The following is a 22,500-nucleotide window of genomic DNA, read 5'->3' as shown; positions in this document are numbered from 1 at the left end:
CATAGAATAGCGCACCGGTGAACCCACCCATGCACATGCAAACACGCACACACGCACGCACGCGCGCACACACACACACACACACACACACAATGCATGCAATTTCTCAGTAAACCAATAAAGAAGTGTTCTTGGAATACGATGTGACAAATATTTTTATGCAAGCGTCTACACTTTCTAGAAATAATATTACTCTTTTATGAGTCTATATAACAACCCTCTCATCTGATACCACCCCCAGCCCCCAGAACTGAATCAGAGCAAAGCCATAAGCACCTTATAAGCACCCCCACACACACGCACGCACGCACGCACGCACGCACACACGCACGCACACGAACAATTACCTGTATAGGTGCGCTCAACACATAGAAAGATACAAAGACAGACAGTACGACAGACAGACAGTACGACAGACGGACAGTGTTTACAGACACATGAGCCTTCGAAAAGCGTTTCGAACAGCAGTTTTAACACGGTACACAGTATGCTGAGGACAGAATGTGCCATATGACTAAGCTGAAATGACCTTGTCCATGTGGTCACTAGGGGCTCCCATTTGCACTCGTAGAAGGTTTTTACAGCCTATGACGACAGCACAGGCCCTTGGGCTGCCTGCTGATGAGCTGATTGGTCACGGTGGTGGCTATTGTACATTTACACTTCTTTACAGTAACAAATTCCCGTTTAAAAGGTGCACTGTGCAGGAAATGGTCAAAAAAGGTACTGCAACTATGCTGCTCATTGAAACTGGGCGACCTATTGCCAAATCTGATATTTACATGAACGTTTACTAAGTAATAAACAAATATTTCCTTGTATGGTCCAAATAGAGTCATTTTTGCAGCTAAAAATAGCTATTTTTGAAAATTCAAAATGGCGGACCATGGAGAAGATCCCCCTTTTTATGTATGAAAAGTGCAATTTTTCCAATCATAATGAATACTTAGAATTTGATGGTGGTGTTAAATGTTCATGAAAAATGTAACATTAGTGAATGGGCAGCATGAACTCTGGAAAAAAAACAACTAAAAATCTCACACAGTGTCCCTTTAAAGGTGCACTGAGTAAGATGGTGGCCAAAGAATGTATTGCAAGTATGCAGCTCATGGAAACGGTGCCGTCTACGGCCAAATTTGATCTTTTCATGAATATTTACTTAATAATGAACAAATATTTACTAGTATGACCAAAGTACAGTTAATGTATGAAATTACAGTTCATGTATGAAAAGTGCAATTTTCTCAGTCATAATAATTTTTTTTTAAATTTGAGGGTGGTGGTAAGTATTCGTGAAGAAGGTAACATATTTGAATGGGCAGCATGAATTCTGGAACTAAAGTACAAACATATTACACAGTGCACCTTTAAGATAGTCTCACTTTTGTTATTGTTTATTGTGACACAGCACTCGACAGGAACACAACAAAATAGCTTGCATATCTATCCCGGTGCACGGTGGCAGGCCAGGGGAGCAGCGTGGGTGGTGACAGGTGTACCATGCTAACTAAGGGCACCTTAGACATGGAAGAGGATGGGGCACAATGCTAGCTATAGCCTCCACCATCCACCATCCACCCTTCAGCGACAAAACTCCCTAACCGCTTGACTCCCTTACCCACAACTACCCTCTAGCCACAAAGATCAGTTACATGTGGTATGACAGACAATCCCAACAAGACTGGGTGAGCCAAGCAATATTTCAGACTGAGGCTTTGCACAGCAGAAAGACGACATATTTGGAGCAAAGCACTTCTGGTAACACTTTACTTGACGCCAGTTTCATACGTATACGACAGAACGGTGTCATATAACAATGTCAAAACAGTGTCACAGAGTCACAAACATGATATCAATGTCATAAACTTTTTATGGTCATGAAAGTTCTTGATTATTTGCACTGATTTGACTATAACCGAAGATGACATTATCATAATGTTTGTGACATATGCATAACTGTGTTATGGCAATGATATGGTGTCAAGTAAAGTGTTCATGAGAGTATGCATATTCCACCTCGCTGAGGCCAGTGTATCTGACAGTAGAAAGAGTGGAAGTCCGTACACTGTAGCTCCACTTTGAAGCTTCATTCAAGTCATACAACGTTTCGAGCCAACAGGGCCTCCATCAGGCATCAAAAGTGGAGTTACAGTGTGCAGACTTCTACTCTTTCTATTGTCAAATAAAGTGCTACCACAATTTTACATATGTTGATTTGTTGTCGTTGTGAGAGTTTGTAATGAATGTAATTACCTGGGATCGAGCAGATTCTTTAGGAACTGGAACACAAGATATTCATCCTGAAGAGCAGAAGGAGATGGAGAAAATAGAGGGTGTTAACGTTCAGAGTACGCACGCACACACGCACTGCACTAACGCATGCACTAACGCAAGCACGCACGCACACACAGAAACTCGCACATACATTACATTACATTACATTGCATTTGGCAGACGCTTTATAACCAAAGCGACTTTCAGAAGAGGACATAATCAAGCCAACATCACAAGCAAATACAAAGTGCACAGGAGACATACAGAACAACAAGTGCAATTACAAAGAGGGGTTAGTTTTTTTTTATAATAAAGAGGAAATAATGAGAACACACACAAACAAACATACGCGCAGAGACTCGTTCTCACTTCTGAGTCTAAATGCAGCCTGCACGCGCCAACGCACGGACACGCACACGCACACGCACACGCACACGCACACACACAGAAACTTGCACATATACGCACAGACTCGTTCTCACTTCTGAGTCTAAATGTAGCCTGATTTCACGCCTTACCTATTCACTGTGGGCAAAATTCAATTTTACCCTTATCAAACTGTCAAATCGCCATCTGCTTATATAATTGTTGGAATATAAGAAAATGTTCAGTCCCCTAAATTGAAAAAAAGTGTCTGTATGTATGTGTGTGTGTGTGTGTGTGTGTGTGTGTGTGTGTGTGTGTGTGTGTGTGTGTGTGTGTGTGTGTGTGTGTGTGTGTGTGTGTGTGTGTGTGTGTATGTATGTGTGTGTGTGTGTGAGTGAGTGAGCATGAGAAAATGTGCGAGTGCAAGAGAGAGAGAGAGAGAGAGAGAGTAAAAGAGAGAGCGTGAGAGAGCGCGAGAGAGCGAGAGCGAGAGCAAGAGATGCACTGTTTTCTATGAAAGTGTCTCTGCCAGATAACGCAAATTGGGTTCATTCGTTGTTCTTCCAGAATTTAAAGCCCCCACCCTCTGTCTCTGTCTAAGACACTACACTACCCTAGTCTACAGCACGTGGTGATAAGGAGCCATTCACATTACCAGACAGGTGCAACACACTACCAGCAGCATTCCCAGAAGCAGCCATCTCTCTCTCTCTCTCTCTCTCTCTCTCTCTCTCTCTCTCTCTCTCTCTCTCTCTCTCTCTCTCTCTCTCTCTCTCTCTCTCTCTCTCTCTCGTTCTTTCTCTCTCTCTCTCTCTCTCTCTCTCTCTCTCTCTCTCTCTCTCTCTCTCTCTCTCTCTCTCTCTCTCTCTCTCATCCCACTATGCCTCCAGTCCACACACACTCTCTCTCTCTCCAGTCTCTAATACATCAACAAAAACAGCCTTTTCAATTAGCACATAAGGCTGTATATCCCGGGGAAGCGCCGATAACACAAACCCAATTACACAGCAGGCTGCAGATAGGCCTTAATCCATTTTACTGATACGCCGTCTTCACGGAGCGGAGCGGCACGGCGCGGCACAGCATGGCACAGAGCCGTGCGGTCAGGGCTGGACTGGGACGATGAAACCAACCGGGCATTTTCTGCTTAAACTGGCACCTCACACACACACAACCTGTTGCGCTACTATATCCTGCTTGACTCAGTCCACTGGCTATATTGAAGATGGATCACTGGGAAGCTCCTTCTAAACTTTGGGCCAGGCACTAAGAAAAATCAAACATAAAACAACAATATTGGCCCATGACTGTTTGCCCACTGGGAAAATGCCCTGTATGACAGATGACCATACCAGCCCTGCGTGTGCTTAAGGGGCCGCGTCTCTCTATTGCAGTGCAGTGCTTCTCAAACCCTTTCAGCAGGGATGCTGACAGCTTTGGCCAGGCCTGGGATAAAGTCATCTGAAAGCCCCAACAACACATACATTTAAAGTAGTGATGACCCAATTCTACACCTCCCCCGCCCCAGTGGGCCCGGGACAACTGACCCCTTTGACCGCCTCTGTCTGCCTTTCAGACGAAGGACCACTCTGTCGTCCCAGAAAATTATCAGAGACCACCTGTCAACAAAATTGATGGGGCTCGCTCACGCTACAAGTTCTAGGCATTTTGACTCTGATGAAGATTCTGTCGAAACATTAGTTTACCACTACTTGAAAATAAAAGCACAATTCATTCTTCCAAATCTGAAAGGCTCCCCTGACTCTCCTTACTACTTTAAACTCAGTCTTTTCACGCAACGCACCAGATAGTGAAGAATAGGAGCACAGAGGATATCACATTTTTTCAGACGCTGATAATGTTTTTTTTAAAGATTATTTTTTAAAGATATTACAAGCCTGTCTTGTAGTGAAAAGACATGTTTAAAACGTTCAGCCTTCTAATAGTATGAAAAATAAATCCTATTCTGGCTATAGCGTTTATAGGAATCCCCTCACGGACCTCCAGAGGTCTTTTGCGGACAACCAGTGGTCCCCAGAGCCCAAGTTGAGAATGACTGGTCTACCGCACCCCACATCACGCCACGCCATTCCCCCATAACAAGCAGCGCTATCAACTCACGCCAGCCAGCACTGCTAACTGATGTCGGGAGGTATGAGCACAGAAAGAAAAGAAAAACACACTTTTCATGCCAGACGGAGGAGGAGGAAGATGGGAAGATGGGAGGATGAGGGAGGATCAGGCTTGGAATGTATTGAATGTGTCTCTGAGATGTTGGCGAGAGAGAGGGTGTGTGTGTGTGTGTGTGTGTGTGTGTGTGTGTGTGTGTGTGTGTGATAACATACATGGCAATATGGCTACCAAGGAAAGCCATATACAAAAAAAAAATCTGATTTGAATGTCCACATTTGTGTGTGTGTGTGTGTGTGTGTGTGTGTGTGTGTGTGTGTGTGTGTGTGTGTGTGTGTGTGTGTGTATGATGCGCTGTAGTGTGTGTGTGTGTGTGTGTGTGTGTGTGTGTGTGTGTGTGTGTGTGTGTGTGTGTGTGTGTGTGTGTGTGTGTGTGTGTGTGTGTGTGTGGTACAGGTATTCGCCTGCCAAGAACAGATAATCCTCTGCTCTGACATATTAACAGGGTCAGGATTGTGTAGGCACTTCTAATACATGCTTTGTGTGTGTGTGTGTGTGTGTGTGTGTGTGTGTGTGTGTGTGTGTGTGTGTGTGTGTGTGTGTGTGTGTGTGTGTGTGTGTGTGGGTGTGTGTGTGTGTGTGTGTGTGTGTGTGTGTGTGTGTGTGTGTGTGTGTGTGTGCCTGAGACCAATACTACATTAAGATTTAATTGTCTCGGGTTATCTAAAATCAAGAAAAAAATGCTACAAAACTACAATGAACAAAAGACATCTAATAATTCAGAAAAAGAGGAGGAGAAAGGAACGGAAGAGAAGTTGATACCTGTAATGTGGTAATGATGGGTTGGATTTCTTCGGCAAAGTGCCCAGACACCATCTCAGCTGACTTGGACGGATTTATGCTCACCAGTTCCTGAAGGGCATTGAAGGGCAAACATGTGCTTAGTCAGGCCTACAATGACTCATTTATGAACACGGCTGAAATTGGAAACTCAGTACACAGGGCCGGATTAATGCAACGGCGACTTATGGCTACAGCCTATGGGCCCCACCTGTCAGGGGGCCCCTGATTGGCCAAAAGTGAAAAAATGCAGAATTTTGACAAGATGCAATATTGGAAAAAAATGTATCTGTTGTGTTCATACAGTTGGTAGACATCCTTAATTCCTAGGTCGTAATTATGACATTGTCAATGTAAATTTGCCTAGGGCCCCCAGGCCATCTTAATCTATTAATCAGAGAAAGAAGAGCAAACAAATAAAAACAGTATCATAACCATTCCTCTCTAAACTGAGATTTATGCTCGTTTTCAGCAACACACAGATCAAACTAGAGAGTAGAGTAGAGTGGAGTATCATTTATTAATCCAGCATTATATGATTCATTTCAGCAATGCGCAGATCAAAATAATGAAAATTAAAGCAACAATGAACAAAACAAACCTACCAAAAACAAACAAAAAACCTGAAAGAAGTTATAATTATTAATCATTATTATTCATAATGCATTATGATCATTTATATGGCATGGTGCGATTTGTACGGGGGGATGGGGTTGATTGTCCCTCCAAATGGTTCAAATATCTCCCCCTTTTCTACCCGAATTAATTTTTTAAAAGATTTTTTGTGTGTCTTTTTCGACTTTATTTGATAGGACAGTGTGAGAGGTAGACAGGTAGCGAATTGGGAGAGAGACGGGGAAAGGACCCAGGCCGGGAATCGAACCCAGGTCAACCACTTGGCAGGCGAGTGCCCTAACGGTTGGCCACGGCAGGGCCTTCTACCCGATTTTAATCACAGCTTAATGAAACTCCATTTATATTGCTTAAAATCTGAAATCTATCCGACCTTTTGGTTACTAGACAAATCACACTCTACTTATATCTAATTATATGTAAAATGCTAAGAGTGCGGTTCTTCAGGGGCTTGCAGGGGAGGAAAGTGGCAGATGGAGGTGTACTGGTGCTGTGGTACCTGGATATGCTGGAGGGTTTTGTCCCAGACAGAGCGCTTCTCCTCAGTGCTGTAGCCTGGCATGGACAGGATGTTATGGACGTAGTTAAAGATCTCCTCCTGTGGTCATGATATTAGGGAGAAAGAATGCATTAGAAATATTTGTGACATCTGCATATTTTAAATTAAGTGATTGTATTGGGCAATTGCTGCTTGGCAAATATGCTGGCTTTGACACCTTATCTAATCGCTTTCTGGTTGCCATTAGGAAGATAGAAGCAAACTTACAGTACTGTTTGATTATACAGTATGTGTAGGATATAGAATGTGAAAAGTTCTGTGAAAAGTTCTCTGTTTCTGCTGGGGATACAGTTGTCAAGCCTTGACTAGCGAACACAGATGTGTTATTTCTCACCACGTCTTGATATAGCAGCACAAAGAAAACCTTGCTCACCAGAGGACATATGTGATGTAAAAGTTTGTATAAAATAGTCTGGATGTATACTATAGTCATCCAAAAATAAAACAGAAACCCCCCAAAAAAAACAATGGAAATGGAAACAGATCTGTCCAAACACCTGTGGGATCCACTGGGATGTGTACCGTATGTCCTACTTGCTGACTAAATTACTGAGTCCTGAACACACAGTATACAGAATGTTATCTGCAACACCTGGGAAAGGACAAAAAATCTCAACCATTGCTCATTCATGACAACTCTTATGTGAGAACATGAGCTCAAGACTCGGTAATGAAAACCCAGGGGAAGACCCCAGGTCTCGCTGCCTGGAGGGAGCCCTTCGGTCAAATGAAGCCAGAAAAAAAACAAACAAAAAAAAACAAAGGGTTCCTGTCCTTCCCACCACACAGTGCCTTTCTCAGACACATGAAATGCTCCATCTCTCAATCTCTCACCCCCTGACACTTCTTATCAGATAATCCTAAAGAAGGAGTGATGGATTTAATAGACGAGAGAATCTTGAGCATATCCCAAAATTGCCTGCAAAACCTACCTAGACATACAGTACAGGATTGTTGATCTATTGTGTTTTGGACACAAAAACAAACAGAACAAAACAGAAAAAAATGCTCTAATCAAATCTCATTTCCACAGCATATTGTATTGTTGAGAAGAGGGGAAAGCAAATGCAACATAATCTACTGAATTGGCTAGCGTTCCAGCAGAGTGCTTTCATCAATGTCATTGTGGACTGAGACAAAAGCTCTATAGCTGACAGGGAAAAAAATGATGTACGCACAAATTGTTCCCTTTTGTGGAACCAGAGATGTACATTATGAGCCTGAGATAGTGCAGAAAGTGGCTGATGCTTCAAACGAGATTAGTTAGCGTAAGAGGTTGTTGCACAGTAGACACATCCTTTCCCATTGATTTCCTGTCTGCAGGTCTGGACCATTTGCTGTGCTTTCATGGGATAATTGCGGCAGCCATTGACTTTGTGCGCATCATACATCTTTTCAAACACATTCCTGTGGTTTTTACAACAGAAATTTACTGTAGGGGACGGGTGCCAAACTTTTTGTGAAACTTGTTGCCAATCTGGTCTGGGGTGTATTTCCCGAAACCATAGTTGCTCACTACATTAGCTACTTTGTTGTTTGCAATGTAATTTCCCATTGGCACATTGGCAACGACCGAAGTCGCTAACTGGTTAACAACTGTGCTTTCGAGAAACGCACCCCTGTTTTGTGAAACTGCCCCATGAGCTATTTAATAGCACAGTGTCGATCAGAGTATGTACAGAGATTAATGGCTTTGTTAGTATTTACCGGATGGCCAATAATGAGAGTAAAGCTTTTAAATGCTTATGCAATTTATTTGTGGGCTTTATGACATTAGGGGGTCCCCAAACACCAGCTACCTTTCAGAAACTGATGAAACCTTGAACAGTAAATGTAAGACATCCTGTAGAACTTGTGTGATAAATAGATTTGGAACTATTGAAAATGTATAAGCCAATACGTTAGCAATTCAAAATGTACCCCGTTGTTATGTTCCAGGCTATATAAATACAACAACCCATCTGTCGTCTTTGTATTTTTAGTCACAAATTGTGATTGTGACTCACAATACTTGGCTCGCCATCTTTGTTTTTTTTTTTTTAAAATAATCTCTGTTGTGGAACCTATGCTGGTCTGATAACAACAGTGTGCTACACAATGCAGTATAATGAATAAACATCTTGTTATTTATGAGAAATTGTCAACATAATGATGACGTTTCGACCTCTCAGATCTTCCTCAGATGCATGTCATCATCATGCTTGCCAATGAATTAATAAAAAGAAAAAAAATAACTTTAACTTTGTTCAGCACCAGGGATTGTGCCCAAGTAACTCTACAATAAATTGTCGACATGAGCAAGGGACATTACCAGGGGTGTTTGCGTGTTCGCGGTTTCTAAGCAGCAAGTGGCACTAAAAGTGTACTGAAGTCAATACTAGCCAAAGTCCCGCTTTATGTTGAGTAGCACTCTTCTTATTTTGATAGCCTCCTCTACGCTCTGCTGTGTTAAGATGAAAACTCGGGCACCAGAAGTCCAGTTGCTCCGGCAACAGTCTCACTATGATTCCACACTTACGCAATAAGCTTTGTGAGTGAAATAATAACAATCCATTTATTTCTTTGAAAATGTATAAGGGTGGTGTCACGCTGATAAAAAGTGGGGCTACTACAAGGCAAAGAAGTGGGGTTACGAGGCAATAGAAAGCAAGCGGGTGAAATGGAGCCCCTAAATTATGGAGGAGAGAGAGAGAGAGAGAGAGAGAGAGAGAGAGAGAGAGTGAGTGAGTGAGTGAGTGAGTGAGTGAGAGAGAGAGAGAGAGAGAGAGAGAGAGAGAGAGAGAGAGAGAGAGAGAGAGAGAGAGAGAGAGAGAGATAGAAGAGAGAGAGAGAGAGAGAGAGAGAGAGAGAGAGAGAGAGAGAGAGAGAGAGAGAGAGAGAGGGATGCTACAGTCAGACACAGTGAGGAGGGGAGAGAGGGAGGGAGAGGGATGCATGTAGAAGAGTAAAAGGTAGCACAGCTCACCTTTCTCAGGGGGTCCTGCAGGTAGCAATCAATTATCTTGTCATACAGTTGGTTCTTCTCATACATAAATTCACAGATCTGATAGCTGGGGGGAGACACACACACACACACACACACACACACACACACACACACACACACACACACACACACACACACACACACACACACACACACACACACACACACACACACACACACAGAGACACACACACACACACACACACACAGACACACACACACACGCACACACACACACACACACACACACACACACACACACACACACACACACACACACACACACACACACACACACACACACACACACACACACACACAGGATAGAGTGAGAAGGAGAGGACATGGAGGAGTAAGAGCGCGAGAGAGAGAGAGAGAGAGAGAGAGAGAGAGAGAGAGAGAGAGAGAGAGAGAGAGAGAGAGAGAGAGAGAGAGAGAGAGAGAGAGAGAGAGAGAGAGAGAGAGAGAGAGAGAGAGAGTGACGAGGGATGGTGAATGGGGGTAAAAGGAGGATGAGAGTGAAAGGGGATAGAGTAGCCCAAGAGAAATAGATGTGAAGGTGAACGAAAGAAAGAGAGAAAGACAGAAAGTGAAGGGAGAGACTGGTAGAAGAGGAAAGTGGGGTAGGAGGAAAAGTAGTAGGAACACAAGGACATGAAAAGAGAGGAGGGAGGGAGAAAGAGGTAGACAAAGACAGAGAAAGACGGAAGGAGAAAGAGAAAAAAAACAGACAGAGAGAGGAGAACAGAGAGAGAGAAAAAGAGAAAGACTGTTAGCACAACTATTATTGACTGGACGCCTCCATTAATTTAACAGGAGGAACATTGGTTGAAAGACCATTCTCATGGTGTTGAATCAATCCTGGGGGGAGGTCAGTCCGACCATCCGTCAGAATGGAACTGGGGGAGTCGGGATGGGAGTGGGGGGGCACCAATACCTGGAAGTGGGTGGGTGGGTGGGATGTGTGGCGCTACTGCTGATATTATTCTGCAGCGTGTGGTTATTGATTTGGACACATGATTTCTGAGGTAGAGGGGGGGAGTGGGAGAGGTGGGTGTTTCTTTCTCAGAAAATTCAGCCAGAACTCATGCCTTGCCATCATCGACAGGCTGGCAACATCAAATCGACCACACTCCCAAACACACACGTGCACACACACACACATAAACACTCAAGCACACACACACTCTCATGCACACACAACCACATACACGCACACGTATACACGCACACGTACAGTATGTGTGCGTATGTGTGCGAATGTGCACGCACACACGCACACACGCACACTCGCACACACGCACACACACACAAACACACAAACACACACACACACTCTTCCACATTCCCAGTAGGAGATGGAACGGAAGGCCAGACAGTCTAGCTGTGTTGAGTTTGTGTTGTCAGGGAGAGGTTTGAAAGAGTCTGGCAGGGTGTACACAGTTTTTGATAGTGTACGTGCCTGTGTGTGTCTGTGTGTGTGTGTGTGTGTGTGTGTGTGTGTGTGTGTGTGTGTGTGTGTGTGTGTGTGTGTGTGTGTGTGTGTGTGTGTGTGTGTGTGTGTGTGTGTGTGTGTGTGTGTGTGTGTGTGTGTGTGTGTGTGTGTGTGTGTGTGTGTGTGTGTGTGTGTGCGCAGCATACTCACAACTCTGCCTTCTCTGCCAGGCTCAGGAGTCGACTCTCATCGAACTGCACCACACCTCCCACCTGCAACAGCTCCAACAGCACCTGGCAGCCAATCACAGCACAGCTATGAGGTCACATGACCCCACCTGACCGTGTGTACTGTATTGTATGTGACACTGTGTCATCTGTCCTGTTGCGTATTCATTGTACCTGTTTGATGGATGCATGTATGCATGTGCCTTTACCTGTTAGAGCATATGCATGTGTGTGTGTGTGTGTGTGTGTGTGTGTGTGTGTGTGTGTGTGTGTGTGTGTGTGTGTGTGTGTGTGTGTGTGTGTGTGTGTGTGTGTGTGTGTGTGTGTGTGTGTGTGTGTGTGTACAGTATGTGGGCACAGCACACATGTGTACATTTGTGTAATTAAGCGGGCTTGCGGAGCAAGGACCATGCAGAGCATGGCCCTTGCAGAGCAAGGCCCGATTATAGTAATCTCTAAGTCCTGTTTCTTTATCGTTCTTGTGCAGGGCAGCAGCAAAAATAGAAAATGGATCTCCTCCTAGGCCTTTCGAGATAGAGACACCGTTCAAACACTAAAACGACCGGCTCGGCTTGGAGATCGCGTATAGTTATAGGCTTCTCCGTGTCTCTTGTCGTTTTCCCGTTTTTGGCGATTTTGTTAAAGCCTGGGTCCCCATTGAAAACCATGGTGGAACCTTCATGAACCAAAGTTCCGCCACTCTAGAGATTAGAGTGTAGGAGGCTTTTTCGGTCATAAAACATCAACACTTTCACCTAGAAGTTTAGTTGACGCGTTGTTAGCGAGCTCTATGGGATGTCTCCAAATTGTCAAAGTTTCATCTCCCAACTCCCAATACTTTTTAAATGGCAGGTTTGTAAAAAAAACAGGCCTGGGTCTATGGGGAATCCCAGTCTTTCCAAAAATGCATTTTTCAAGAGATCAGCGCATGTCCCACACGGAGGTCCATTTGTGCCTGAACCCTTTAACCTATAAACTTCATTCAAAGACTGTTTGAGAGATCACAAGCATGACTCCGATCTGTGAAAAGGACACGTGCCAACTCCTTTTAGTTTTTTTACAACGATGTTGTAAAGACAAAAAACTCATTCTCATTCTCTCCCCTTTTTAAGGCTCAATACTAACTGTCAGTTAGTATCAGAACAGGTGCTCCCAATGAAGTGTTCCATCTTAACTGCCACTGTCTCAAGATTCTATTCTTAACGAGCAGGTGTGAGCAGCCATTCTAGAAGTCTATTGTTCAGCTCTTCAATGCAATGTGATATAGTCTTGCTGGACTGTGCATGACAGCTAGCTGCTTGGCATAATGGGAATGCATGCTGCTGGATTAGAGATATGGAGGTTGAGGGTTCAAACCCCACCCAAAGCCATGTTGATTTTCAAAATTACATCATATGCAGTGTTCCTTGGCCAACTTAAAATGCCATGTATGTCATTTAGTATGAATGGCAAATGTGCTGAATTACAGATATGGAGGTTCGGGGTTCGAACCCCAGTCGAAGCCATGTTGATTTTCAAAATTATATCATATGCACTGTTCCTTGGCCAACTTAAAATGCCATGTATGTCATTTAGTATGAATGGCAAATGTGCTGAATTACAGATATGGAGGTTGGGGGTTCGAACCCCAGTCGAAGCCATGTTGATTTTCAAAATTATATCATATGCAGTGTTCCTTGGCCAACTTAAAATGCCATGTATGTCATTTAGTATGAATGGCAAATGTGCTGAATTACAGATATGGAGTTTGGGGGTTCGAACCCCAGTCGAAGCCATGTTGATTTTCAAAATTATATCATATGCAGTGTTCCTTGGCCAACTTAAAATGCCATGTATGTCAATTAGTATGGATGGCAAATGTGCTGAATTACAGATATTGAGGTTGGGGGTTCGAACCCCAGTCAAAGCCATGTTGATTTTCAAAATGATATCATATGCAGTGTTCCTTAGCCAACTTCAAATATCATGTACTGTATGTCATTTAATATCAATGGCAAAGGGGCTGGATTACAGATATGGAGGTTGTGAGTTCGAATCCCGCTCGAAGCCATGTTGATTTTCAAAATTATATCATATGCAGTGTTCCTTAGCCAACTTAAAATACCATGTATGTCATTTAGTATATCCCCAAAACGCAGAGCTACAACACTTTCAAGATGGCTGAATCCAAGATGGCTGAATTGTTTGGCCCATAACTTCTGACTGGGTGGATGGAGTTTTTCCAAGATTTCTTTTAGCTTTGTTTTCTCAATAGTACTTTGTTTCATCTCTGCCCCAAAAGGCAAGCCCGCTTCCAGCATTTTCTGTGAGAATGCATTTCTAGTTACCTGCTGTCTTTCTGTGTGTCTGGAGTCATCGTCAGGACTGCAGAGAAATTCTAAGACCTGCAAGACACACACACACACACAATGTAAAAATGGTCATCAAATTCCATTCATACACAGTCAGTGTTGCCAGATTGGGCTGTTTCCCGCCCAATTGGGCTGCTTGGGATGGCCGTGTGCGGGTAAAAATGGCATTTAGCAGAAAAACTTGCCCAATTTTTGCCATAGGAATCAATAGACTTGGGCGGGATTTTGTGCTTCTAGGCGTGTTTTGAGCATTTTTTGGGGTGGAAATCATCAGCCAACTCTGGCAACCCTGTACACAGTCATGGGTGTTGGGCGGCTATGGAATACAGTCTGCCATCTCAGCTGTTTCCCCTTTTCAAGTGAAGAGAAGTTCACAGTTGTCAACACCATTTCCATCTCTTGCCTGACTGTCTGTGGTGAATTATTTATATAATGTGATGTACTTGGTTGCTAACTGCCACTGGAAATCAAGAGATCAAAGATAAAAAAACTATTTTTGAGAATGGCTTTCATAGCGCTTTGGAAAAGGGCTCTTCAAATGTTCAACTCGCTACCATAAATGAGATGGTCCGAGAAAGGGAGACATATGACTACAAGCAGGAACAACTTGGCTTCATAAACGGGCATTTAGATAACTCCTACTCTAGGCACTACCGTCCCATTTAAAACCTCTATACCACCATGATGCAGTACAACAGCCGTGCCCTAATGAGAGGGTACTTCTGGTCTCAGAAGTACATTTTCTAATCAATTGCTCCCTTGGTATCCTGAAATTCTGAATTTAATCAGACAATGATGACATGACAGACGCAAAATATTCTCATCAATCATCATTCCTCATCAATTCCTTAACTGATCCAGGCTGTCATAAATCTTGACTCATTGGCTGCCTTGGGCGGCTGCTGACGTCATTTCGAATAGTGACGCCCCCTGCCTTTGGCAGGGCCGAAGACAATTGCGTTTTTTACAGCCACGTCTTGAGGACGGCCTGTCCTATATTGTGTTAAAATTTCAGACCTGTAGGACATGTAAACCGGCTGTGATTCGTTTCCCAACGAGAAGAGAGCACTAAGTAAACAGGGACGATGAGACAGTATTTCTGTGAGTTTACGGAGTTATGTGCACCTGCTGTCATGATCAATCTTGCGCGCCAGCAACAAACAAAAACACTCTCGCTTTCGAGCCCACACCCCCGTTATATTTCAGTACATTATTAGGTTGGAAAGCTCATACAAACAATCTTTTGTGTCATTATGGGCATAAACGTTTGCAATTCTAGTTCTACTTCAAATGGCGTTTTCTCCGCTTTTTGGTGAAAAGGCAGCATTTTGGCGAATTCAAGTCAAGTCAAGTCAAGTCAAGTAGGTTTTATTGTCAATTTCTTTACATGTTCTGGTCATACAAAGAATTTGAAATTACATTTCTTGCTTTCCCATGCAGACATAGACTAATCTAGGTAAGGACATAGTCATTCTAAATCACCAGAAATTAACCCCCATTGAAAATGAATGGGGTTTTATTTCTGTTGAGTTAGAATTAAACTGGTGAGTTAACACCAAAACGTGGCATGGAAATCTACAGGGTATATTGAAGAGTGAAGTGTGGGGCACCAGGTCAACAAACAAGAACAGCTGACAGCAAAGCATCAAGGATATCTGGGCTTCCATAACTCCCATGCACTGTTTTTGCCATTGACTTAAATGTTAAACGCATCATGGCCATTATGAAGACAGAGAATGACCTAACCAAGTATTGACCATTGCATGTTATGTAGAAAGTACCAAATTTCAACTGATTTAATGTGACCCGAATTTTGATGAAAAAAAAAGTGATTTTATAACAATATTCTAATGCTGCGAATTCCCCAATTCATGGGTTTTTTGAGCTGGAAGGCCAACGTATATAAAAAGAAAAAAATTAATGGTTGGAATAGTTAAAAAACTGGGCCATGAATCTACAATCCATGACAGTTTAACATTATTGATGGAATTATGGAAATAAATCAATTTTTTCATGCTATTCTAATAAAAAAGGCCTGGAGCTGTATTTGCACACTACACTGTGTGCATTTGACTCCACCCATGTTAATGTGTTTTATTTGCACATTATACTGTAAGCTACTGTACTAGATCCTTTTCAGTGTACCTTGGCGACTCTGTATCCCCTTCCGCTCCTCTGCCCTGTGGCGTTCCGCAGGGTTCGATTCTGGCCCCTCTTCTCTTCTCCCTTTATTTGCTACCCCTAGGATCCATCCTTCGCAAATAAAATGTCTATTTTCATTGTTATGCTGATGACACACAGATTTATATGCCCCTTAAACACTGTCAAAAGACAAATGCTTTTAATCGACTACTTGACTGTCTTGAGGACATCAAAGCATGGATGGCCCTAAATTTTTTAAGTTTTAACGAAAGTAAAACTGAGGGCCTTGTCTTTCGGCCTAGTACTACCTCTGCCCCCCCAAAGGATTTAGGCCCCCTCAAACCATATGTAAAAGACTCAGCAAAAAACCTTGGGGTGTTTTTAGACTCATTTTTTAGTATGGAGAAACAGGTCAATATGGTTGTTAAGTCTAGTTTTTATCAGTTACGAGTAGTATCCAAGGCCAAACCCTTTTTATATTTTAAAAACTTTGAAAGAGTCATCCATGCTTTTATCTCATCACGCCTTGATTACGGCAATGCCTTGTATGCTGGCCTCAGTGTATCCTCCCTCTCCCGCCTGCAACTTGTGCAAAATGCTGCTGCCCGCCTCCTTACTAAAACTCAAAGGCGGGAGCATATCACGCCTGTGCTTGCTGCTCTTCACTGGCTCCCTATACGCTACAGAGTAGATTTTAAGATTCTTTTATTTGTTTTTAAAGCTCTTCATGGCCTGGCACCATCTTATTTATCTGACCTACTAAAAGTAAACGCCCCCTCCAGATCCCTCAGGTCATTAGAACAAGCGCTCCTCATTGTACCACGCTCCAGGTTGAAAACCAGAGGAGACAGAGCTTTTGCTGTAATGGGCCCCAAACTGTGGAATGACCTGCCACTCCATATCCGCCTGTCCCCCTCCCTAGCTGCTTTTAAAACTCACCTTAAAACTCACTTTTATGCATTAGCTTTTAACACTGTATGACCTCTGTGTTTGCACCTAGTTAATTATCTATCTATTTCTACTTTTATTATTTTTTATTTCTTTGTTCTTAAATGTTGGTCATCCCGTTAGCTCTTATATGTACTCTTATTTTTAAATGTGTCGTTATGAAACTGTCCTTTTATGGTTTGCCCTATAACATAACCTATCCTCCCCCCCTTTTTTTGTTCTACATGATGCTCAGTTTTTAGATCTTATTGATTGTGATTTTTCTTCCTTATTTTGTCCTATGTCCTCAAGTATGTCTATGTGTTCTAAGGTTGAAAGATTCCTTTCAAGTCCTCCTACTTGTCCAGCACTTTGGACAGCTACCTCTGTTGTATTTTAAAGTGCTTTATAAATAACATTGACTTGACTTGACTTAAGCACTTTCCCAAAATCACAAATTTATGTCTCAATTTGGCCATTTGTTTTAACTAACAATGTTCCAGAAATCACTATTTATTTGAGGATGGTGTTCATATTTTCCCTATTTGTCCCCTCCACTAACAGTACCTACCGAGACAACAATAAATCCCAGTGGAGACAGCGTGACAGAAAATATGTCAATAGAGATCCCTGGAGATGCCAACTTGAAAGAGGAAGGGGACCTGCTTTTCTCTGCTATGACTCATAACCATCACCTGTCACCAGCTGTGTTCTGTGCTCAACTGTATTTCTCAATGGTACACACGTATAATAGTATGTCAACATGTACAAAGCCTGTAGTGTTAACGTCTGCACAGTACTGTAAAGCAAGCTCGCAGACATCCACACATTAATCTCTCTGCTCTCAGAAGCACACTTTCAGATAGACAGATAGATAGATAGATAGATAGATAGATAGATAGATAGATAGATAGATAGATAGATAGATAGATAGATAGATAGATAGATAGATAGATAGATAGATAGATAGATACAGTGCCCTCCATAATTATTGGCACCCCTGGTTGAGATGTGTTAAAAGCCTTAAAATAAATTCAGTGTTTATTGCAGAAGAATACTGTCACACTGAAAATTTTAGGAAAATGTAGCCTTCAACTCAAATGAATTGTAGGAAAATAAAAAAATCCCTGACTAAAAAATAATTATTTTTCATTAAATCACCTGTTCCACAATTATTGGCACCCTTAAGAATTCCCAGGAAATAAATATAATTGAAGCATTTCTGTCATTTCTACAGTAGTTTACAAAGTTTACCAGAGTATGTAGGAACATTTAATTAGTAATTCATCACTTCCTGTTTCCCTGGGGGTATAAATATGACGTGACACCGAGGCCATTTCTCTTATCCACTCTTAAACATGGGATAGACAAAGGAACACAGCATACAAGTGAGGCAGATGTGCGTCGACCTTCACAGGTCAGGCAGAGGCTACAAGAAGATTGCCACTCAACTGCAGCTGCCCATATCTACTGTGAGAGGAATAATTAAGAAGTTAAAAACAACTGGAACAGTGGTAAACAAGCCTGGACGAGGACCCAAGTTTATTTTGCCACCACGCACAGTGAGGAGGATGGTAAGAGAAATCAAAATATCTCCAAAGCTCACTGTTACAGAATTACAACAAATGGTAGCATCCTGGGGTCACAAAGTCTCCAAATCAACCATCAGGCGCTGTCTACACGCCAACAAGCTGTTTGGGAGGCATGCACGGAGAAAACCTTTCCTCACCCACAATCATAAACGCAAACGTCTGGAGTTCGCCAAGCGGTATTGGGGCTTCAACTGGGACCGTGTGCTTTGGTCAGATGAGACCAAGATTGAGCTTTTTGGCAACAAACACTCTAAGTGGGTCTGGCGTGCCACGAAAGATGCGCATGCTGAAAAGCACCTCATACCCACTGTGAAGTATGGGGGTGGGTCAGTGATGCTGTGGGGCTGTTTCGCTTCCAAAGGCCCTGGGAAGCTTGTTAGGGTGCATGGCATCATGAATGCTTTGAAATACCAGGACATTTTAAATCAAAATCTGTTGCCCTCTGCCCGAAAGCTGAAGATGGGTCGTCACTGGGTCTTTCAGCTTGACAATGACCCTAAACATATGGCCAAATCTACACAGAAATGGTTAACCAGACACAAAATCAAGCTCCTCCCATGGCCATCTCAGTCCCCAGACCTCAACCCCATTGAGAACCTGTGGGGTGAGCTGAAGAGGAGAGTACAGAGGAGAGGACCCAGGTCTCTGGATGATTTAGAGAGATTCTGCAAAGAGGAATGGCTGAAGATCCCTCTTTCTGTCTTTTCCCATCTTGTGAAACATTATAGGAGAAGATTAGGTGCTGTTTTGTTGGCAAAAGGGGGTTGTACAAAATATTAACAACAGGGGTGCTAATAATTGTGACACACATTATTTGATGTCAAATAATTATTTCTTTATGTGGGATTTTTTCCCCACTGAATAAATGCACTTGTATTGAAGGTTGGATTTTTCTCTTTTTTTCCATTAAGGTCCCATATTATTTAGAGAAAAATAATAATAATTGGAAGCTAAAAAACACATCTCAACCAGGGGTGCCAATAATAATGGAGGGCACTGTAGATAGATAGATAGATAGATAGATAGATAGATAGAAAGTAGAGTCAGCTGGCCGGCGCGGATCACATCCTAATTGTTCCTAGTTGACAGGCCATGGTCATCGATCGGCCAAAAAGAAAACAGCACGAAACGGAGCAGTGAAACTGACTGAAAATTTTGCAGCTCCTACTTATCTGTAGAGCTTGTGAGGTGCCATCACAGCACACAGGCCTGTCAAACAGGGACAAAGGGGTCAGTTGTCCTGGTCCCAGGGAGGGTGTGTGTGTGTGTGTGTGTGTGTGTGTGTGTGTGTGTGTGTGTGTGTGTGTGTGTTGGGGGGGATTCTTGAGTCAAGAATTGGGTCTGCATTACATTTCTATGTGTTGAGAGGGGGGGGCCCTTTCAGATGATTTTGTCTTGGGCCCAGTCAAACCTGCCAGCGGGCCTGGCGTGATGGCACGCAGCTATGAGGGTACGGTGAGTGCCGGGGAGGCAAAAGCAAAGCACAGCACCGCACGGCACAGCACAGCACAGCACAGCACAGCACAGCACGGCACGGCACGGCACGGCACGGCACGGCACGGCACGGCACGGCACGGCACGGCACGGCACGGCACGGCACAGCACAGCACAGCACAGCACAGCACAGCACAGCACAGCACAGCACAGCACAGCACAGCACAGCACAGCACAGCACAGCACAGCACAGCACAGCACAGCGTGGGCACTATGCCAACACTAGCGGTAATGAGCTCCCGGAAGCAGAGGGAGGGTGCAGCCAGACACCTTTAATGTGCTACCCCTATTTATAAAGCATGTGTGAAGATATTATACAAAAAAACGGGAGGACTGGGTAAAATACAACAAAAAAAAGACAGGGAGAGAGGGAGAAGGTGAAAGAGAGGGAGAGATGAGAGTGGGACAGAGAGTGAGAGCTATACAGAGACAGAGAGAGGGAGAGGGGGAGAGAGAGAGAGAGAGAGAGAGAGAGAGAGAGAGAGAGAGAGAGAGAGAGAGAGAGAGAGAGAGAGAGAGAGAGAGAGAGAGAGAGAGAGAGAGAGAGAGAGAGAGAGAGAGAGAGAGAGAGAGAGAGAGAGAGAGAGATCCTTGACATCACCTGCCCAGCCATAGCAGCTGTGTGTTAGTTTTTGCCAGCTGCTTAAGTCATTGCTCTCTAAGTCATTGCTCTTCAACAGCACGAGAACAAAAGAGCGGCAACGTTTTTTAAGGCTAATTAATAGGCAGACTGTTTGGAAACAGCTTTGCTCCTGCAGCAGACATTTTATTTTTGGCTTTCAGCATTTTCCAGGGCAAGAGAACACAGACTGGAGCTCAGTGAACACTCGAAGAGCTTAGTTTAAGAGCTTAGTTTTCTTTTTTTCCATTTCCCAAAATGGAAAAAAACATCTCATCAGTGCATTAGTTCTCTGTGGTTGTTATGATCTCTCTTTGTCGTGCTCTTGCAGTGTGTGCAGTGTTTATACAATCACTTGCATTAGTCCCTAATAAACACCCTTTTTAATGCTATGGTCCTAGCCAATTTGAACATTACTAATGATAAGGTGTGTTGACACATTACAGTGATTGATGGAACTAATGGTTTTCTGCCTGCAACGGGCAGTAATTTACACCTGGGGTGCATTTCTCAAAACGATAGTTGCAATGCAATTTCCTATTGGCAACAACCCAAGTTGCTAACTGGCTAGCAACTATGCTTTTGAGAAACACACCCCTGTTTTGCTTCAAAGCGGAACTTGGTAAGGTAAATAAAAAGGTAAATTTGTCCCCAAAAGTCCAGCTGCCTACCCCTTAATAGTCTTGCCAGAAATATTTTGGATGAATGAGTATCTCCCCTAGCCCAGTAAACTAGACAAACCCAAAATGATTTTGTCTGGCGAGTTGGCCAAGCCTTGTTTCTGGTAGCATCGCCACAACAGGCATTAGCCATTTGCCTGATTATCATCATGACTTTCAAATCTCTTCGAGACTTGGTCTGACCAAGATCATAACAACTAACACTCTTAAACGGCATGGTTGACCCATTTACCTCGGTTTGCTACTGGTCGAGGGTAGAACAGGCTGAGCCAAAGTTTAAACCAAACATTTCTTAGTCCCCATGGAACATCTCTGCTTAAACGACGTCACTGCTTTGGACACGCCTCTACCCAGAACGGTTGGAAATGCTCCAAGTTGATTAGTTCCCGACAATGTGGGTGGAGTTCCCGCTGTAGCGGGATCCAGATTCTACTTGAACGAGCTCCTGGCCTTAGTGAGTGTAGCTGAGCCGAAGGCATTGCGTCACCACTATGGCGGAGCCTGGCGATAGCCCACCAATTACAAAGCAACGAAACCCCCGCTCTGTTTCAATTTTTGGGGCGGGATTTGGCAGGACAGAGGAGACCGCACACAAGTAACGAAAAGCGGTCGTTTGATTGGCTATAGCATTGGCCAAGGCAGTTCAGAAGCAATTTGAACCATAATGGCTATGGTTTGGTCCTACCCACAGCCTTCTGCTGTCTGATACCAGCGAGCCCAGACTTGAGTTTTCACATTTAGTCTGGCTCGCCAAGGTAAGGTTAAGGTAAGGTAAGGTACGGTAAAGTGACTTAAAGTCGAAGGTAGATTTGGTTGAAGGCAAAAGTATCAAAAGCTCACACAAACAACACAGTACTGACATCAGTCAGAATAATACGGTAGCTTGCACAAACACCATACTAATGACAAAGGACAGTAACAAAAGAAAACAAGGACAACAAAAAACAGAACATGACAAGCAGACAAGCTGGCAAATCACTAAGAAACAAAGGAAAGTATATACTCAACGCTTCTAAAGTCACAAGCCAGTGCAACCAGTGCATGACTAAATTATAAATAGAGAGAAAAACAAATCTGGTGCCACACGGATATCTATTATCTGTTATTTATTTTTTCAGTGCAATAAGACGTCAGGATCAGAGTCCTCGACGCATGTCGAAACGTTGGTCTTAGAAAATAAACATCTGTGTGGCACCAGGTTTGTTTTCCTTTCTATTTTTGTCAATGTCTTATTTAAATGTTTTT

At 43.3% G+C, this 22,500-nt stretch overlaps 1 protein-coding gene across 1 annotated transcript in view; it reads right to left on the bottom strand.

Moving 5' to 3' along the window:
• The window catches only part of vps8 (VPS8 subunit of CORVET complex), a 155,150-nt gene that overhangs the window by 72,696 nt on the left and 59,954 nt on the right, over positions 1-22,500 (bottom strand). Inside the window, exons 29-34 of the mRNA XM_063211840.1 lie at positions 13,778-13,834; positions 11,434-11,516; positions 9,768-9,852; positions 6,743-6,841; positions 5,593-5,682; positions 2,254-2,300 (exon numbers count right to left, since the gene is read on the bottom strand). Coding sequence (XP_063067910.1) covers positions 2,254-2,300; positions 5,593-5,682; positions 6,743-6,841; positions 9,768-9,852; positions 11,434-11,516; positions 13,778-13,834 — 461 coding nt within the window. The remainder of the gene's footprint in view (positions 1-2,253; positions 2,301-5,592; positions 5,683-6,742; positions 6,842-9,767; positions 9,853-11,433; positions 11,517-13,777; positions 13,835-22,500) is intronic.

The sequence above is a fragment of the Engraulis encrasicolus genome, chromosome 12 (assembly GCF_034702125.1).
Source record: "Engraulis encrasicolus isolate BLACKSEA-1 chromosome 12, IST_EnEncr_1.0, whole genome shotgun sequence".
Classification (NCBI taxonomy): Eukaryota; Metazoa; Chordata; class Actinopteri; order Clupeiformes; family Engraulidae; genus Engraulis; species Engraulis encrasicolus.
The sequence above is the reverse complement of the archived record's forward strand: the minus strand, read 5'-3'. Positions and strand labels throughout refer to the sequence as shown.